General features: G+C 40.1%; 2 protein-coding genes across 7 annotated transcripts in view; one reads left to right on the plus strand and one right to left on the minus strand.

Annotated features, from left to right (window-relative positions):
• Positions 1-6,065: 6,065 nt before the first annotated feature.
• Positions 6,066-8,040, minus strand: LOC131690712 (cytochrome c1, heme protein, mitochondrial). The gene is made up of 5 exons (XM_058976656.1): positions 7,883-8,040; positions 7,391-7,435; positions 7,051-7,332; positions 6,696-6,989; positions 6,066-6,635 (listed from the first exon to the last, which is right to left on the minus strand). The coding sequence occupies exons 1-5, from the start codon at positions 7,952-7,954 to the stop codon at positions 6,408-6,410; spliced, it is 921 nt and encodes a 306-aa protein (XP_058832639.1). The 5' UTR covers positions 7,955-8,040; the 3' UTR covers positions 6,066-6,407.
• Positions 8,041-17,114: 9,074 nt separating this feature from the next.
• LOC131693611 (protein LSM14 homolog B-B) overlaps positions 17,115-18,448 on the plus strand; it is a 35,146-nt gene continuing 33,812 nt past the window's right edge. For 3 of the 6 annotated variants that reach the window (XR_009306295.1, XM_058981547.1, XM_058981552.1), the window contains exon 1: positions 17,117-17,258. The gene's annotated coding sequence lies outside the window, so the exon portion shown is untranslated. Of the gene's footprint in view, positions 17,259-18,448 lie in introns of all 6 variants that reach the window. The other 3 variants (XM_058981549.1, XM_058981548.1, XM_058981550.1) reach the window with 3 other exon arrangements.

Here is an 18,448-nt window from a genome sequence, read left to right on the forward strand (position 1 = left end):
CTTCGCTTCCAGGTCCAGCTGGTCGTGCTAATTCGCTGGTCTCATAACAGTCATATCAGTCCTGCACAGCATGATATTCTACATGCGCTCCACTCTGCGATCATATACTGATGGTTTGTCGCGTTCGGTACTACTTGGCGTAGTACCCGACGGTGGAGCTAGCCTACCTCGGCGGAGATTTACCCGATGAAAGAATGTCTCCCGCAACCGTTGACGGTCGCGTTATTCTTGCGTCGATGCAGTCCGTCAGAATGCCAAGATCTGTCAAGCGATTCCGGGTGGGGGGTTGCATACGGTTCACTGCTGCCCCGACAATTCAAGCCGGCGATTCTCTACGGACTACTCGCAACAGTCCCCGACGGTGGATTTTTCTTACTCCGACGAAGCGTTCCCCGGCAGTGGAATCGTTCCAGCTATCACGTAAGCTGCCCTCACGAGATAGTTTGATATGCGCTAGACACCCGCATGGCCATTAGCCTGAATGTGCTGTTCAGCCGAGATGTGTTCCTCTTCGTTTGTAGTGCCGTCACCCATGTAGGTCCTGCGTATCTGAACAGCGATGTGTCTTTTTACTGATCGCCGAATTGTTGGTCATGATCCGAGATAGTGCCGAGATCACTATTACGGTCCTCCCGCATGCGTGGTCGATGTGCCTAATAAAGCTCGTTTATCATCATTCCCAGCTGTCTAACTTCCCGCTTTGAGTTGATGATAAACTCTCCGATCGAGATTCTCGCCTGCCGCACTGCCTTTCGGTCGCTTATCAAAACTATCTTGGTTTTGTGGTGAGCTAACGATAGCTTTTTCTCGCGCATCCAGTCTTCCACAGCCTCCGTTGCGAGCACTTCTACTTTCTCTAGTGATTCGCCGATCTCTAGGAGCACCATCTCGCCCGTTAAAACCGACAATCTTTACGCCCCTGGGGAGGCTCAGCTTTAGCACTCCGTCGTACATAGCATTCCAAAGAGTTGGATCGAATATGGGGCCCTGTGGAACGCTTGCTGTTACGGTTACACTTCTTTTTCCGGCGTCAGTTGCCGGTTCTGAAAGTAGTTTTGCAGAATCCTCGGAAATTCAGTCTACAGCGAATCGGCGATTGCAACCCAACTAGCACTACTGCAGGCGTTTTTTTTACGTCCAGTGTAACAACTCCGCAGTAACGGTTTCCGTTTCTCTTTTGATTCTGGGCAGCCTCCACAGCTTTTACAACCGTTCATATGGCGTCCACAGTGGATCTACCTTTCCGGAAACCGAACTGCATATTGGGCAGGACATTCTCTCCCTCCGTGTATGTTATAAGCCTGTTAAGCATAACTTTTTCAAGTACCATGTCGACTGTATCTAACAGGCATATCGGCCTGTCTGCTGAAGGATCTCCAGCGGGCTTGCCTGGCTTCGGAAACAACACCAGCTTTTGTCACTTCCAGATGTCGGGGAAGTTACTATCGTCGATACACTTGCAAAGCTGTCCTAAACCTATCTACCGTCTGGTCATGGGGCGTTGGTTCTCAAGGCTTTTGGCCACCAATATCAGCTCCTCATTGCCTACTCAGCCGTTGGTTCATGATGTGGAAATAGCGCTTATGCGATGACTCATCCTTTCCGGGCATCTATTCGGGGGTACTACTGGACCTCTTACCTTCGCCATGGCAACTCTATAGGCGTCGCCCTACGGATTTTAATTGGCGTTGCGGTAAAGCTTCTCTAGGCAAACTTTCTCGCTGAGCTTGATTTGCTTGTTGAGTGTGGCTCTTGCCGCCTTATACGCTGGTTTTAGAGCATCTCTTTCAGCGACGTTGTTGGCTCTCCATTTTTCTCCGGGCTCAGTGGCAACAAGCACATAGGTCGGCAGTCGCCGAATTCCATAGAAGGCTGGGCGGCGACTGTAGCTTGGTTTACCTTCTCTTGGCATGCTTGCACCGTACGCTCTTGCTAATGCCGTTGTCACTTCATCTGTACTGAAGTGAAGGTGATTGCACTCACGCCTTAACGCTTCGACGAAGACTTCCTTGTCTAACTTCGTTCTTTTCCACCTCCGCTCGTTTGATTGGGTCACACGCGCTTCCGACTCTATTGCTTCCGATAGTATACCGGATCGCTTGGCGGTCGCTGTATGTGTACCCCTCGCACACTCTCCAACGCGCAGAAATCTGACAGGGCTGTCAAACCAAGACTTACAGAAATCTAGCAGAGCAGTCTCTGCCAGAAAATTTGGGCCGGTGTTACAGAAGGTAATGTCGATTTTGGTAATTGTCGACTTTCGCAGCGGTAAGTGCTGGTTGTGCTATCGTTTGAAACATCTACGTTCAGCTTTGCAAAGGCCTCGAGTAGACTACTTCCCCTTGAGTTGGTGAAGCGGCTGTCCCATACTACTGCCCAAGCGTTGAAATTGCCGGCTATAACGACTGGTCTCCGATCGATAAGCTCTTCTGTTAGCTTATCGAGCATTTTTGTGAATCGACCGATCGATTCCACCGCGGAGGTGCGTAGCGGCTGCAGAAGAAGGTTCCATTGATTTTGGCGAAGCCTTCATCTCCCCGTCGTCCAAATCGCCACCGATTTTGCATTATCTGTTATCCAGTTTCCATCGACTGGAAATCTAACCGAAGCCGCTTGCGTGCCGAAAGGTCCCTTCCTCATTCGGCTCGACATCTGCACTGCTCCAAGCTCGCACTGTTTTTTCAGAGATTCTGTTAGCTCTTATTCCGAGGATATTTCATCCTGGTCCTTACATTGGATGGTTGCCGGATCTTTTTTCAGTTCCAGGATCATTTCTGCGAGTGCGCCTGAGTCTAAGCCCAGCTCCTTGAGTACCGGATTTGTTCGCATTTCGCGTGCACAACCTTCTCGTACGAGTCTTCGTTAGTTTTGCCTGTGAGTGCTTCACCTTTGTTTCGTTCCTTAAAGAACTTTCGCTTTTCGGACATGTCCTTGTTGTTCGCCTTCCTTTTATGCTGCCGACGACTTCCCATTTGGTGTTTTTATCAACGTTGGTGAAGCAGCATTTGCAACGCGTACCACTACGCCGGGAGCCTTCTTGTGTTTCTTGGAACCACTTGGCCTCGCATCACCTGGTGAAGGTCAGGCCTCATCGGTGTAGAGAGGGACACGGATCCCGTCCCCTAGGGTTTGTCTTTCACCTTGTAAATTTCCTCACTTTTGACGGTGCCACTGTTTGCCCTATTTCCAAGGACTTCTTGGCCATCAACAACTTCCTACCAGTTACCTCCGTTTTCTGCTCTAAGGCTCTCCATTTCTTGACAGCCAATCCGAGGTTTCCTTGTATCTTCAGGACCAGTGTCTTGATGTCCTTGTACACATTACTCCGTTCGTCAACAAAGTTGTGCAGTTCGTTCACCAGTTTTTTAGCTACTGCTATACTCGGCAAGCGTGGTTTTTACAACCAGGAGCTCCCCTCCTGCTTTTGCTGCTTCTGTCGAAGCTGCGGCTGTTGAGGCTGCTCCGGGTGTTTAAGCTGCGGCTGCTGTTTCTTCTGGTCGTGCTTTTGGTGCACTGGTTGGCTTTGTGGAGGTGGTGACCTCGTCCCTGCTGCCCCCAAGTGTGTGTTTTTATTGCAAGGTTTAAAAAGCTTCAAAAGCCTGGCACTGTGTGCGACTCACTAACCACTAAAAACACTCCTTACTATTTACTCCCTTCTTCCCCTAGGAACTACGTCAAGATATTACTTCGTGGGGGAGGGGCGTGTCGTTATGCTTTCGTCGTACCTCTTTCTACTGCTCTATCTTAGAGATCCTAGAGCCTCACTCGGTTCATGAAATAGCTCCACCTTTGAGTTATTTAACTCTTGACTCTTCGCTTGCGTCGCGGTTTGGCTCTCGTCCTCGTGAGCCGTTTTGGTGCTGATTCTTTGAGCCATTTAGCTCCTGTTTCAGTGAGTCATTCAGCTCCCGGCCTTATCATGATCTACTTGGATAGTCCCTACGGTGAACTCACCCTACTCCGACCGATAGTTCCACGAAGGAGAAATTTCTTTCGGCACGAATACCCTAGACTACTATCCCTGCTGCCCTCCCAGATGAGTGCGTATGTGTGAATGTGGCAAATAATGTTACCTCTGTTTCTCAGAAAATGTTGGACCGATTTTTACAAACTTGGTCTCAAAAAAGTCCCATCGGCTGCCATTGAAGTTGTTATTGATCGGTCTTCCTGTTCCGGAGTTACGGGTTGAAGAGTGCGGTCACACAGCAAATTCCCATATAAATTGGTACCGCCGTGATGTCCAAATGATACCTATTAAAACGGATTCACCATTACTTGGATTTACGGGTTTGGATCCCTAATGACCCATCGAAGTAGCTTTGACCACATTGACCACCTATGATGGTTTTTGATGCCCCCGGGGGACCTGCGAAATTCCTAAGTTCATGTCTTAATTTTTGAGCGAATTCTTAACCGATCACTGATGACCAATCAAAGATTCTTTGAAGTTATTGTCCTCTCTCGACAATTCCAGAAATTCCGGTATATTTCAGAATTTATGTTATATCGATTATTTGGTGATGACTGAATCGATTTTCACAAATCAATGGGATTTTCGATTGATGTGCACCGGTGTAGTGGAGTGCACTGGTTTTGCACTTTCTATCAGAAGTGTCAATGGAACATACCGAGTTTTCTGCACTTCTGCAGAAAGTGCAAAAAATGTGCAGTTCTAGTGCATTCCACTACACCGGTTTCAATCAATCGAAAATCCCAAAAGTATCAAATGGAAGGAATAAAACCTGGTTAGTTGCATCTCCCATCAACCCTCCTTTCCCCCTCCTTTTCCTTTCAAAGCCTCGTGGGCCACATTGATCACCATAAAGGGTTCCGGCAGTTTGGGGAAAAATGGCCATCTTTCAAAATTACCAAACTAATAACAATTCCTCGGAGACGGTTGGGCCTATTTACAAAAAGTTAGGCTTAAATGAAAGGTACATTATCCCCAAAGATTACCATGAAATTTCGTACGGATATATGGTTCCGGAAATATAAATACCATATGAACAGGAACAATTTTTTTCCGAGGGGGAATAAAACTTCAGAAATTTAATTCGTATTTTTTATGCATGACGCAATGCAACATTCCTTGGATTTGCGGGTCTACATCACTAATGACCAATCAAAGTAGCTTTGACCACATTGACCACCTATGACGGTTCTTTATGCCCCCGGGGAAGTCCTAAGCTAATGTTACACCTATTTTCCAACGAACTCTTAATTAATGTTTGCAAACTTGATTTCAAATGAAAGATATAATACTCCCATTAAGTGGTATTGAATTTCATTCAGTTCTGACTTTTGGTTCGGGTGTTATAGGTTTTCCATTCTCATTTAAACCGGTACAATCGTAATTTCTCATATCTGTATCACTGATGGCGAATGAAAAATTCTTGGATTTTGGAATGCCACTTCTGGTGAGGCTTTCACCCGGAAATTTTTTATTGACCTTGGGTAGGCTTGTATAGAAGCACTAGTATATGTTGAAACCTCATCTGCTGAATTGAAGTGAGACAAATATAAACTCTTGAATTCTTTTTGTAACTCGTCAAGGTATCAATTACCGAAATTGACTCACATGCACCGTTTACTGTTTTGTACTGGCAAAACATAATGCAATTTATATAGGAGTGAAATTTCAACTCCGCGGTTAGAGTAAAATTGTCTAAAAGCCCCGGCCATTCTCGCTGTGGAGGATAATCCAAACAAGGATTGCCCTATGCCACAAATAACAGGAGTAGTAGTGAAGCAAAGATCAAATGAATCCCCATCAAATAAAACATATCATTCTCCCGTTCGGAGGATGAAACATGTATACCAGCCGTCTGCCAAGACACTAGATCTGATGATTAGTAATCATGAAATTCAAAGATCAAAGAACCAGCATTCGCTCGTATCTCTCACTCCCATCCATCAATCGAGAGTACGCGCCCTTAGACACATCACCGAAGCCCAACGACAACCTTTACTTCTATTTTGTCAGTGATTTGAAGTTATTTTGATGGCCACCATATATTATTTTCATTGCGTGAGAGGGAGAACTCATAATTAAAATATCAAACCAATTTCGTACTAACGATTTGCTTTATTTGCGTTTTCCCGACTTTCGGTAATACCAGGGCTGATCGATACCCTTCACATGTTACACCCTCTAGCATAGATTTTCGGCAGCATTATGATATTGATGTACTTCATTCTGTCTAGTCTCAATTGTTCAATTATTAAATTAGCAGCAGTATTTGTTCTCCAATAGTAGATGTTCTTAATGGGAATTTTCCAATAGATATTTTCGCATTATTTGGTAATTGTAGTTAAAACGATACATTCTTTCCGCTTTTCATCTGACTACGCGTGTAAAGCACCTTCTATGGGAATTGTTCTTCCACCATAACGTTTATTTATTTTGTTTACTTATGCTTTGGATAGAAAGAAATCTTCCTGCTCTTTAGCGAAGCCCACTTGTGTCGCTTGAGATAGTATGCGAGTGTGCCTAAGACTAGCATAACGCCGAGCGATTTTATGCCCATACGTTTCCGTTCATCGTGGAACGGGTCTGAAGCCCATACCAAAAACACGGACACATCTTTAGCAAGCTGACTGGCGGATGCCGGCGTTCCGTCGCTGTATTCGGCAGCCTAAGAAACGAAGAGATGTCAGTGATTGAACCGATACATTAAACAAATATTCCGAGTTACCTCGCTATACAGAGCTTGAGCCATCGATATGGCACCTCCCGGGAAGTAGGGATTGTAGTATTGCCCTTCACGGAGCACAACACCAGCCGGGGCGTCAACGTAGCCTGTCAACAGGGCAAAAAGATAATCCTCTCCACCGTGGCGAGCCAGGGCTATATAGCTTAGATCAGGAGGATAGGCTCCATTGTTAGCAGCACGAGCCGCTTCTTCGTTGGGATAAGGACTCGGGAAGTAATCAGACAGCTTACCCGGTCGCATAAAATAGTTGCCAGCCTCATCGGGACCGTCCCGAACCTTTTGGGAAACATATTTACGTCATTGTTCCTAATTCTGTAGCATTTACTAGACAACCTACCTGAATCTCAGCAGCTTCAGCTTTGGCTTCCGCTTCGGTATGCGAAACACCAACTAAGTTGCGGTAGGCAATGAAATGCATTGAATGGCAAGCGGCACACACCTGCTTGTACACTTCATAACCACGTCTTACCGATGCATAGTCTAGCGAATTGAACAAACCCTTATGACTCCAAGGCTGCTCCGGTGGATGCACCTCCGTTCCCGAAGCAGCTACCGACTGTTCGAGGGCGTATAGCAATGCACCGGCCCCTCCAACTACGATCCCGGCAGCGGTTGCTAACTGAAATAAAAAATAAATAAATCCAAATATTGAATATCGAAAATTAGCGTTCACTAACCTTTTGACTTCTCGTCCAGGCACGGCTTGTAGAGAATTGTTGTACCTGTAATGATTCATTCCAGTTAGTCTACCTGATCGTTCTCTGTTTAAGTACACAGCCTCGCCGAATGGAGAGCGAGATAAATTCAGTATTATTTTATATTGTTCAACCCGTTACATATGATTACATAACCCCGCAGTAGAAAACAATTTTCTTGTTCTTTTACTGCATACTCAGCCATCCGATTGATCTAGAATTTAATGAATAGCTAGAGCGATCGACGTTATGGTTGCATTATTTGCATCAGCTGATCTCTTCGAGTAACAAACATTCTCAACCACTTTTTTCTTTCTTCAGCAATGACCACTACCCGTTTGCTGATTACACAACTTGGTATAGAGCTATCATATTTGGGCAGAAAACCGTGTAAGTTACTTCACAAACATACTAGACGCTCTCCACCCGGGAGTTTGACTCATATGCCACTCGCTGCAAATCACCAATAGCCACCTTCTGCAAGGTAATTCCATTTTTCGTGCACAATATACCGGATCCACAAATTCTTCCTACGAAAGCCGCCATGATGGACTGCGATGGAGAAAAGTGAAGGATCGTTCGCTGTTGGTCGTTGCCGTGATGTCGTTTTTTTTACAGCTGCTGCAGCACTTTCTGTGATGACGTCTGTCAATTTTTTTTGCAAAAAAATGACATATGGACGGGCGAAATCAAGGTTGTTTCAATAATGAGAGGATAAAAGGATTGTCTGAACCAGCATGGAAAGGTGGCCACATTTTCTATTAGATCAAAAAAGGACGAGGCGTCAGAAACCGACACGGGACACGCGGATATAGAAAAAACAAGTGTCAAATTGATTCAGTTCTCAAACGTCATTTTGAACCATTGTGAGCCTGAATGAGATGGCATATGAGCGATATGTGAACCGGAAGGAGGGCATATGTGGGGAAGGAAAAATAAAAAATGGAAAAGAAAACATCTATCCGCGAGTCCCTTCTCACGAGTTATTACCCGAATAGAAATGTACAGTAACAAAACCATGATTTTCACTGTGACAGTACAGTAATTTTACAATAATTTACAGTAAGTTTTAGTGTTATGCTACAATACAAAAACAATAAACTTTAACGTTTTTACAGTAAATTTCAATGTAAAATAGACTTTCACAGTGAAAAAGGGGGGTGGTTATGTATCTTAACATTAAAAAAATCAATTCTTCTCCTCACATTTTTTTCTCGAAAACAGTAAAATTTAATGTGAATGCACTGTATCAGTTTTTTGCTGTACAGTGAAATTTATTGTTACATGAAATTTTATTGTAAATTTACTGTGAGAACTTGGCATCGACCAATGTTGAAACAGTAATAACTATAATATTTATTGTTTTATTATTGTTTGTAGGGTAAATGCTATTGTAAAATTCTATCCGGGTAGGCTCTTAAATCATACGGTGTTTATTATAAACACCGTATGATTTAAGAGCCTAATAGCTTGCTCAGGGTATCATCCAAACAATATATCTAGGATGGGTTTTCAAAACGACCTATCGATATTTTGCTCGTATACAGAGAAAATCTAGTTTGAAGTATGGCGAAAATACTTTTAATTCCTATTTAGGAACTAAGACGTTTTAAATACTAAAAACTCGTCTTCAGTTTTGTTTTTTCCCTTGCTTTAGTGGTGTAATACGGTTGATACGAAATTGTAACGATTATTATTACTATTAAGCAAAACATGACAATACGATTTTTTTCTGTCAATACGACATTTTACCAACTCACGATACGTCCGTTTACCTGGATAGGTCTTACATACGTTGTGGCGCATAGGATTGATCTCGAGACACGAAAGCACATGTGAATGTTCACAAATTGAATTTAATCTGTTATTACGAAACAATTACATTTCGAGTTGAGTTAACCCCTGAAGCCTTAGTTCACAGTTCATCTACTTCCCAATAGAGTGCGCATTAGATGTTTCATTGAGTTTAAAAGGAAAACATAGAAATCGATGAAAAGTAGAAAGTCGAAACGTCCGTTATCTTGTAGTTTCCTCTCTATCTTCCCATACGCGCAATGTAAATATATAAGGCAAACGTCGAATGAGGTCTCTTTTATATAAGCGTATGTACAGTTGTAAAAATAACTGAATAGAAATGTCGTAACTAGACAAAATTCCTGGCAAAAATTATTTTGCAGGTTTAAAAACCTGCAAAAAATGTTATATTACTCCCTAAGGTGAAAATTGGTTTAAAACCGTCTTTATGCATGAAAGGCACAAAACTATAATTAGTTCAGGTGTTTGCGTTTCGACTTCGTCTCTTCAGAACCACGACACTTGACCAATGCACCGGGCTGACGCTAAGTCTACTACTGGAAACACTACTTGTGAAAACACTGAACGATTTTTAACTTACGATGTCTCGTAAGTGAAGAGGTTCTGTTTGCTGATGAAACATACTGAAATCGAACCTTGTTTTCAGCTAAGCAGGCGAATGCTAGCAAAATGCTATATTACTCTCTAAGGAGAAAATAGGGATCTTTAGGGGTGTGCGGGTTAAGGCATATTCTGATGCAGATTAGTACCGTGAGTTAATATCTCAGTACTTTTTCAATTTTTTGGTCCGAAACTATTTGCAAAAAACATTTTTTAGTTTGTTTCCTTTTAGGAAAATAACACATCCAAACCCATGCGACTTGCACGACCCTATAGGTTGCCTTATCAGATCCACCAGATCTGATCTGGTAGATCTGATATCTAGCAGATGAAACTTGGGATGGCAGGTTGCTAGCGGATTGACAAAGTACCAGATCATGCTGTGTGGGGTGCTGTCCCGGTTAACAATGAGGCGAACGAGATATTTGCAGATACGTCATTTAGTAGGACCACTGTCAGTTTGCTGGTTGAGTTTAATTTGGTTTTTTTTTAATTTAAAAATCATAAAAGAATAATTAAGGTTTAAGAATGATATGAGTGTACTCGTAAGGACACCCGCTACCAATACATATGAAAAACTGGCACAATTTTTTTTCCAAATTAAAGATCCCTATTGGTTTAAAATTGTCTTTGTGTATGAAAATAGTGGCATATATAGGGGTGGGTCCTGGGGGTCCGGACCCCTTCCGAACACTTTTGAGAAATTTTAAATTTGTTTAAATTTTATATTAGTTTCAATCTTAAAATCAGTTTAAACCAAAAATGGCCACCAAAACTGGTTTTCATTAAATGAGGTTTTGACGTATAAGGTATTGTACAATTTTCATTCCACAATCAAAATTTTGGATCCCTCCCGATATATTTTTCTCGATCCGCTCCAGCATGAAGGGCAGAAAACCTAACTATAATTAGTCCAATTTTCGTATTAATCTTCCTAGCAGTGTAAAGCAGCACTGAAAAAAAATAAATTCCACTTTAATTTTGATCTCTGCAAATCTAATGATGTTATTGGAGATAACGGATCTCAGTTGGAAGGCTTCGCACTTAGAGGTTATAAATTTTTGAACGCAACACCACAAACTAAATCATTTTTTTCGCTCTTAAAATTGATTAATTTACGATCACATCAATCTATTTTTTTTAGTGCAATTAAGGTCTTCCTCTATCTCCCTTTCTAAATTGCTAAAATCATCTTCAATAAACATAGCAGAACTATTCAATCGGTTCTGGAAAATAACCTCGTTGTGGATGGTTTAAAAATAGCATTCCTAAATGTATAGAAAATTTATAATATACAAATAAAGAACATTTTTTAAATAGATTTCACAACAAATTGTAAACATAATTACATAATACCGTTAGTCAGATATTTGTGAGTAATTTAGATAAGTACACCAAAAAAACGTATTCAAATATTCAGTATTCACATCTAGGGGCAGATCACTCTAAGAATGTGTAACAAATTTGCATCAAATTGAAAAAAATGCATTTAATTTCCATTTTTGCATCAGCTTTGCACTGCCTCGTAAAAAAGTTTGTTTAACAAACGTTCTACGCTGATCCACTTTGTTCGACGTTTTGTTAAATGTAGGGCTAGTTTTTCTGTAGGGTTTTGACGTCTTACACGCAACGCAAACAACATTGCACGCAACGCAAAATACATTATGAATTTCTATTTTGATGGAAATAAATGCATTTAATTTCGCTGATTTTTAAAAATGCATCACAAGTGATCTGCCCCTAGATTCACATTCACAACGGATACAACCAGAATGACTGACGATTCGCCATTGATTAGGTGGCTTCTTGGGTGCGTGATGATTCGTATAGCAAGATTCGTGTTAGTTATAATTCACATTCTTCGATAATCCGAACGTGCAAGTGTCGTAATGGATCGGATAGATTAATGGACAAAAGGTCTTAATTTTTAATTATCTTGATTAGAAAAGAATCCACGTCACAATAGAATGGAAAAATAATTACGGAGACAATTAATGAATAATTGTATACATTCATGCCTCACCTAATCAAATTCTTCTTGTCACCTGAGACGTTTTGTATAGTCTCAAATAAGATTGTTTCTTTATTTGCCTATATGTCACAAAAACATACTATTAACAAACTGCTGTAAAAACGGTAATGATATTAATTGTGAATGTTTTTTTCGTGAAACGGGGAGAAGATAGTTTTAAATAACCGTGTCCTTTAAACGGAACTGCCCGACAATGCTACTTTTTCTACTACCGAATTTGCAATAATATTGAAAAAATTGACACTTTTTGAACCCATCTAAAAAAGAAAAAAAAAAACAAAAATAGGTCTCCTTTGTTCATAGTTGCTTATGTTCATTATGGAAATCATGATTTTATATTAAATATTGACTTTGTATACTTAATTTTTTGGGAATATAGATAATTGAGGAATAATGAAATTCAAAGTTTAAAAAATCCGTTAAAAATTCACGATTTTCAAATACTTACATGCACAAATCAACTCAAATGAATAACCTATTTTTCTGTTGTCATTCATTAGAGTACGTCAATTTTGTCAAAAAGGGCATTTTTTTTTGTTATTGACGTAGGACTTACGTCTTTCTTTACTATACTGGGTGTCATTTCAAAATTTTCAAAACGGATGCGTTACGTACACTTTGAACTCTAATAACTTTTCTCCTACTCAAGGAATTACTAATTTTGTTTCATAAATCGAAAGGAAAACGTTCAACGCTTGCTATTGATACCTTGTTTGCTATGTAAAACTTGTTTAAAAAGTTCAAAAACTACTTTTAATGCGAATCAACATTAATGCTAAAACCTATAAATATGGGTGTCACAGTTTTTCTTAAAGCCAGACGTGTGTAAGCCACAGAGCAGAACACACGTACGTGTGCTGCTCAACGAGAAGCTGCATTTTGACCACCAACCAAATCATAGCTACTGCCTTATCGCTGCCAACCAGTCGTCGCCCTGCGTGAAATTCATTGCTCTCAGAAGTGGACAGAGTTACTAATTCGCAAGCTGCTCTTCCAGTGCCTGGTCCGTGAGATTGCACAGAATTTCAAAACCTACTCTTCCGGAGCTCAGCCGTAATGGCCCTTTAAGAAGCCAGCGAGGCCTGCCTGGTTAGTTTGTTGGAAAATACCAATCTGTGCGCTATCCATGCCAAGCGAATAATCATCATGCCGAGCGGGAAACGGCGAAATAATATTCACAACAAACTGTCCTTATTAGGACCACAAAATCGTTCTCAGAAGAATTACAATTGAAATTTCCATTTCGTGCTTTGGAAAATAACTTCCCTCTTATCGGGTTAGTTATTTTCTATAATAATATCCGAAAAATGTACGATAAAACCAATAAACTGACCAATTGGACGGAAGCAATAAAATACCTACAACAATTTGAGTCAGAAAAGTGATATTAACGGAAAAATGCTTCGATCGTTTCTAAGTGTTTGGCAGCTGAAGTTGCCGATTTGTTTTCCAACGTCAATTATTTGCGCTGTGCTGTACGGAACAGATTTTTGCGCGATTTGTTGGGAAATAATTAAAACAATTGTGTAGTAGATTCCGTAGATTTTACCGTATATTTTGATAGAAATGATTTTGTAAAAGCATTAATTAGCCGTGCTTTGAATGGTGGTTTTTGCAAATCTTTCTAGAACATTAGTGAATGTGGAATGATGAAAATATTTTCATTTGTCGCACAAAGGGATGGACTACCATCTGCACTAAGAAGTTTATAAAAGAGATCGCATTCCGATATACAATGCTCATTCGATGTGAGCTGCGAAAGGGGAATGTTCGTGTATGTACGCAGCAGATGCGAATTCGGGCAAGGTTCGAATCGTTAGCAAGGATTCTCGTCTGGTATCACCAAACATAGTTATCTACAAACCGTTCTTTTGACGTAGGACTTACGTCTTTCTTTACTATACTGGGTGTCATTTCAAAATTTTCAAAACGGATGCGTTACGTACACTTTGAACTCTAATAACTTTTCTCCTACTCAAGGAATTACTAATTTTGTTTCATAAATCGAAAGGAAAACGTTCAACGCTTGCTATTGATACCTTGTTTGCTATGTAAAACTTGTTTAAAAAGTTCAAAAACTACTTTTAATGCGAATCAACATTAATGCTAAAACCTATAAATATGGGTGTCACAGTTTTTCTTAAAGCCAGACGTGTGTAAGCCACAGAGCAGAACACACGTACGTGTGCTGCTCAACGAGAAGCTGCATTTTGACCACCAACCAAATCATAGCTACTGCCTTATCGCTGCCAACCAGTCGTCGCCCTGCGTGAAATTCATTGCTCTCAGAAGTGGACAGAGTTACTAATTCGCAAGCTGCTCTTCCAGTGCCTGGTCCGTGAGATTGCACAGAATTTCAAAACCTACTCTTCCGGAGCTCAGCCGTAATGGCCCTTTAAGAAGCCAGCGAGGCCTGCCTGGTTAGTTTGTTGGAAAATACCAATCTGTGCGCTATCCATGCCAAGCGAATAATCATCATGCCGAGCGGGAAACGGCGAAATAATATTCACAACAAACTGTCCTTATTAGGACCACAAAATCGTTCTCAGAAGAATTACAATTGAAATTTCCATTTCGTGCTTTGGAAAATAACTTCCCTCTTATCGGGTTAGTTATTTTCTATAATAATATCCGAAAAATGTACGATAAAACCAATAAACTGACCAATTGGACGGAAGCAATAAAATACCTACAACAATTTGAGTCAGAAAAGTGATATTAACGGAAAAATGCTTCGATCGTTTCTAAGTGTTTGGCAGCTGAAGTTGCCGATTTGTTTTCCAACGTCAATTATTTGCGCTGTGCTGTACGGAACAGATTTTTGCGCGATTTGTTGGGAAATAATTAAAACAATTGTGTAGTAGATTCCGTAGATTTTACCGTATATTTTGATAGAAATGATTTTGTAAAAGCATTAATTAGCCGTGCTTTGAATGGTGGTTTTTGCAAATCTTTCTAGAACATTAGTGAATGTGGAATGATGAAAATATTTTCATTTGTCGCACAAAGGGATGGACTACCATCTGCACTAAGAAGTTTATAAAAGAGATCGCATTCCGATATACAATGCTCATTCGATGTGAGCTGCGAAAGGGGAATGTTCGTGTATGTACGCAGCAGATGCGAATTCGGGCAAGGTTCGAATCGTTAGCAAGGATTCTCGTCTGGTATCACCAAACATAGTTATCTACAAACCGTTCTTTTTAGGATGAAAACATAATGGAGAAAGAATTGAATTAGAAAGTTCCATTTAATAACTTGCATTGAGTGTGCGCCTGTCAAGTCTACTGTACTTTAGCAGTGACACATAAACCAATGTTTATCGAATTAATCTACAAACCCGTAGGTTTTTGCAAATCTTTCTAGAACATTAGTGAATGTGGAAACCCTGCTACTAAGCGAATGCCACGCCAAAAAGAATGATGAAAATATTTTCATTTGTCGCACAAAGGGATGGACTACCATCTGCACTAAGAAGTTTATAAAAGAGATCGCATTCCGATATACAATGCTCATTCGATGTGAGCTGCGAAAGGGGAATGTTCGTTTATGTACGCATCTGGTGTATGTAATCGTCTGGTATCACCAAAAATAGTTATCTGCAAACCGTTCTTATTAGGATGAAAATATAATGGAGAAAGAATTTATTTAGAAAGCTCCTTTTAATAACTTGGATTGAGTTTGCGCCTGTCAAGTCTGCTGTACTTTATCAATGACACATATAAACCAATGTTTATCGAATTAATCTACAATGCAAATCTTTCTAGAACATTAGTGAATGTGGCAACCCTGCTACTAAGCGAATGCCACGCCAAAAAGAATGATGAAAATATTTTCATTTGTCGCACAAAGGGATGGACTACCATCTGCACTAAGAAGTTTATAAAAGAGATCGCATTCCGATATACAATGCTCATTCGATGTGAGCTGCGAAAGGGGAATGTTCGTTTATGTACGCATCTGGTGTATGTAATCGTCTGGTATCACCAAAAATAGTTATCTGCAAACCGTTCTTATTAGGATGAAAATATAATGGAGAAAGAATTTATTTAGAAAGCTCCTTTTAATAACTTGGATTGAGTTTGCGCCTGTCAAGTCTGCTGTACTTTATCAATGACACATATAAACCAATGTTTATCGAATTAATCTACAATGCAAATCTTTCTAGAACATTAGTGAATGTGGCAACCCTGCTACTAAGCGAATGCCACGCCAAAACGAATGATGAAAATATTTTCATTTGTCGCACAAAGGGATGGACTACCATCTGCACTAAGAAGTTTATAAAAGAGATCGCATTCCGATATACAATGCTCATTCGATGTGAGCTGCGAAAGGGGAATGTTCGTGTATGCACGCAGCAGAAGCGAATTCGGGCAAGGTTCGAATCGTTAGCAAGGATTCTCGTCTGGTATCACCAAACATAGTTATCTACAAACCGTTCTTTTTAGGATGAAAACATAATGGAGAAAGAATTGAATTAGAAAGTTCCATTTAATAAGTTTGCGTCTGTCAATTCTTGTGTACATTTACCAGTGATTCATATAAGCAAATGTTTATCAAATTAATCTACAAACCCGAAGGTTTTTGCAAGTCCTAGAAAATCAGTGAATGTGGCAATCTCATTCGACATGAAATTTCCAGTAAACATTCATTCAAAAAGTGCATTGGCTCAAATTATCCATGAATGTCATATGATATGCCCAAGTTTAGTCCTACGTCAACACCGCGGTTACGTCCCGGACATTACCCACTCCTAGTTTTTTGGCCAGACTTTGGTGTAGTGGTTACGCCTTTGTGCGGGGCGAAGCAAACAACCGATAAATCGGCGGGGATGCTGATGCTAGTAGTTTGCCACATGGGCGCAAATTGCATTTTTCAAAAAACGGGTTATTTGTAATGTTTAGCTTATTTTGTTATTTGATTTAGAATAATGATGCTTTATGTAGCAAATGGCGATATTTTTTAACGAGAAGTAATAGAACAATAATTGTTCTATTATTTAATGATTAAAAATATGATAATATTTGGTTTTACGGCCCTAATCATATGTTAGTCGAGATGTGGATGAACAATAATTATTTGTAAAAACCGCGCATGTTATTAATATGCACCCTGTAAACAGATGGGATTCCGTGTTGCGAAAGGTAAATTCGCCGTTGAGCGAATGACGTGCGCCATTTTTGACTCGTCATCATCATTGAAAATCGATCAAAATATGTCAAATTTAGTGGTGTTAGTGCAATCGCATCGCAGCCAACTTCAGTCAGCATTCACGTTTACGTCCGTACGGATTTGTATTTTTGTTGTTTCTTCGAGTTTTTTCGGATTTCAAAGTTGTGTCGTGGAAAAGAAAAGCTGCTTGATTTATAGCTAATGAGCGTTGAGTCACGGTTCATAATGGTATGAAATATTGGGGCGTTTTATTCATTTTATTTTACCGTTATGACATTTCCTGTTCCACAATTTTTGCCCTCTTGTAATTTTGGTTTCGGCAGCTCACTAACACAGACGGTCGACCGAGCTGCCAGTATGCGAACTAGTAGTTAATGTACAGTATACCCTGGGTAAAGCAAACTCATCCAGTTTAAGCATATGCATTATAAAGAATGCCCACAGGCGTACACTACACAAGGCAGAAAAAATAGCAAAAGTATGTTATAGATTCTATACATTTAAGACATCCGAAATATATTAATAAATTGATTTCCCCCTTTAGTTAATAGTTCTCGATTAGGGCAAAGATGGCAGAGTGCAAGACAACACAAATACTGCTGTTATGTGATTTTGATGGATGCATCGATTGTTAATATTTCTATTTCTGTAGGGTGCCCTAATAAACATCGTATGATTTAGGAGCTTAACGACCTGTTCAGGCTATCATCCAAATAATATGTGGAATCGTTGCACTATATGGGTTAAAATTTGTGAATATTTTTTTTCATTAGGGTATGGCTCATACCACCTACACATAGATTTAATTGAAGGTAGTGCATGACAGTAGTGTCTAAGGTTGGGCAGAAAATCGAAAAAAGCAGTTTTTTCCGCACCGTGTGTATCTTCATGAAAATCAATCAGCTTATATAGAATGTTGTTACAGTACAGCTGATTGATTTTTATGAAGATCTAACACACGGTGTAAAAAAACTGCTTCTTTCGCTTTCGATTTTTGCCCATTCTCTGTTCAACCTGAATGCAAACATAACTCGAAACTATTCAAAATTTGTTTGATCAAATATTGGGCTTAACAATTTCAAGCCATTAAATAACTTATTGGACATGAAAATATACTGATTCCACTGGTATGAAAGATATGTATTCAGAATTATTATATTGGAGAATACTGCGCCAGATGCTAATTATCATGATATTTATTTTGATATATATATATATTTGCGTATATTCAAAAGTAGGTTGTTAATCTACAAAAATAATTATCGTGAAAGGCGGAAAAATGTTGTTGCAAAAATATACTCACTGCATTCACCGCAGATAACTTTGGTTCGTGTAATTTAACCTGTGTGTATTCACTTTGTCGGTTTGAAAAGTTCCACGGAAGTATCTTCAAAAAAGCAATGCCGAATTTATAAAGA

The sequence above is a fragment of the Topomyia yanbarensis genome, chromosome 3 (genome assembly GCF_030247195.1).
Source record: "Topomyia yanbarensis strain Yona2022 chromosome 3, ASM3024719v1, whole genome shotgun sequence".
In the NCBI taxonomy this organism is placed as follows: Eukaryota; Metazoa; Arthropoda; class Insecta; order Diptera; family Culicidae; genus Topomyia; species Topomyia yanbarensis.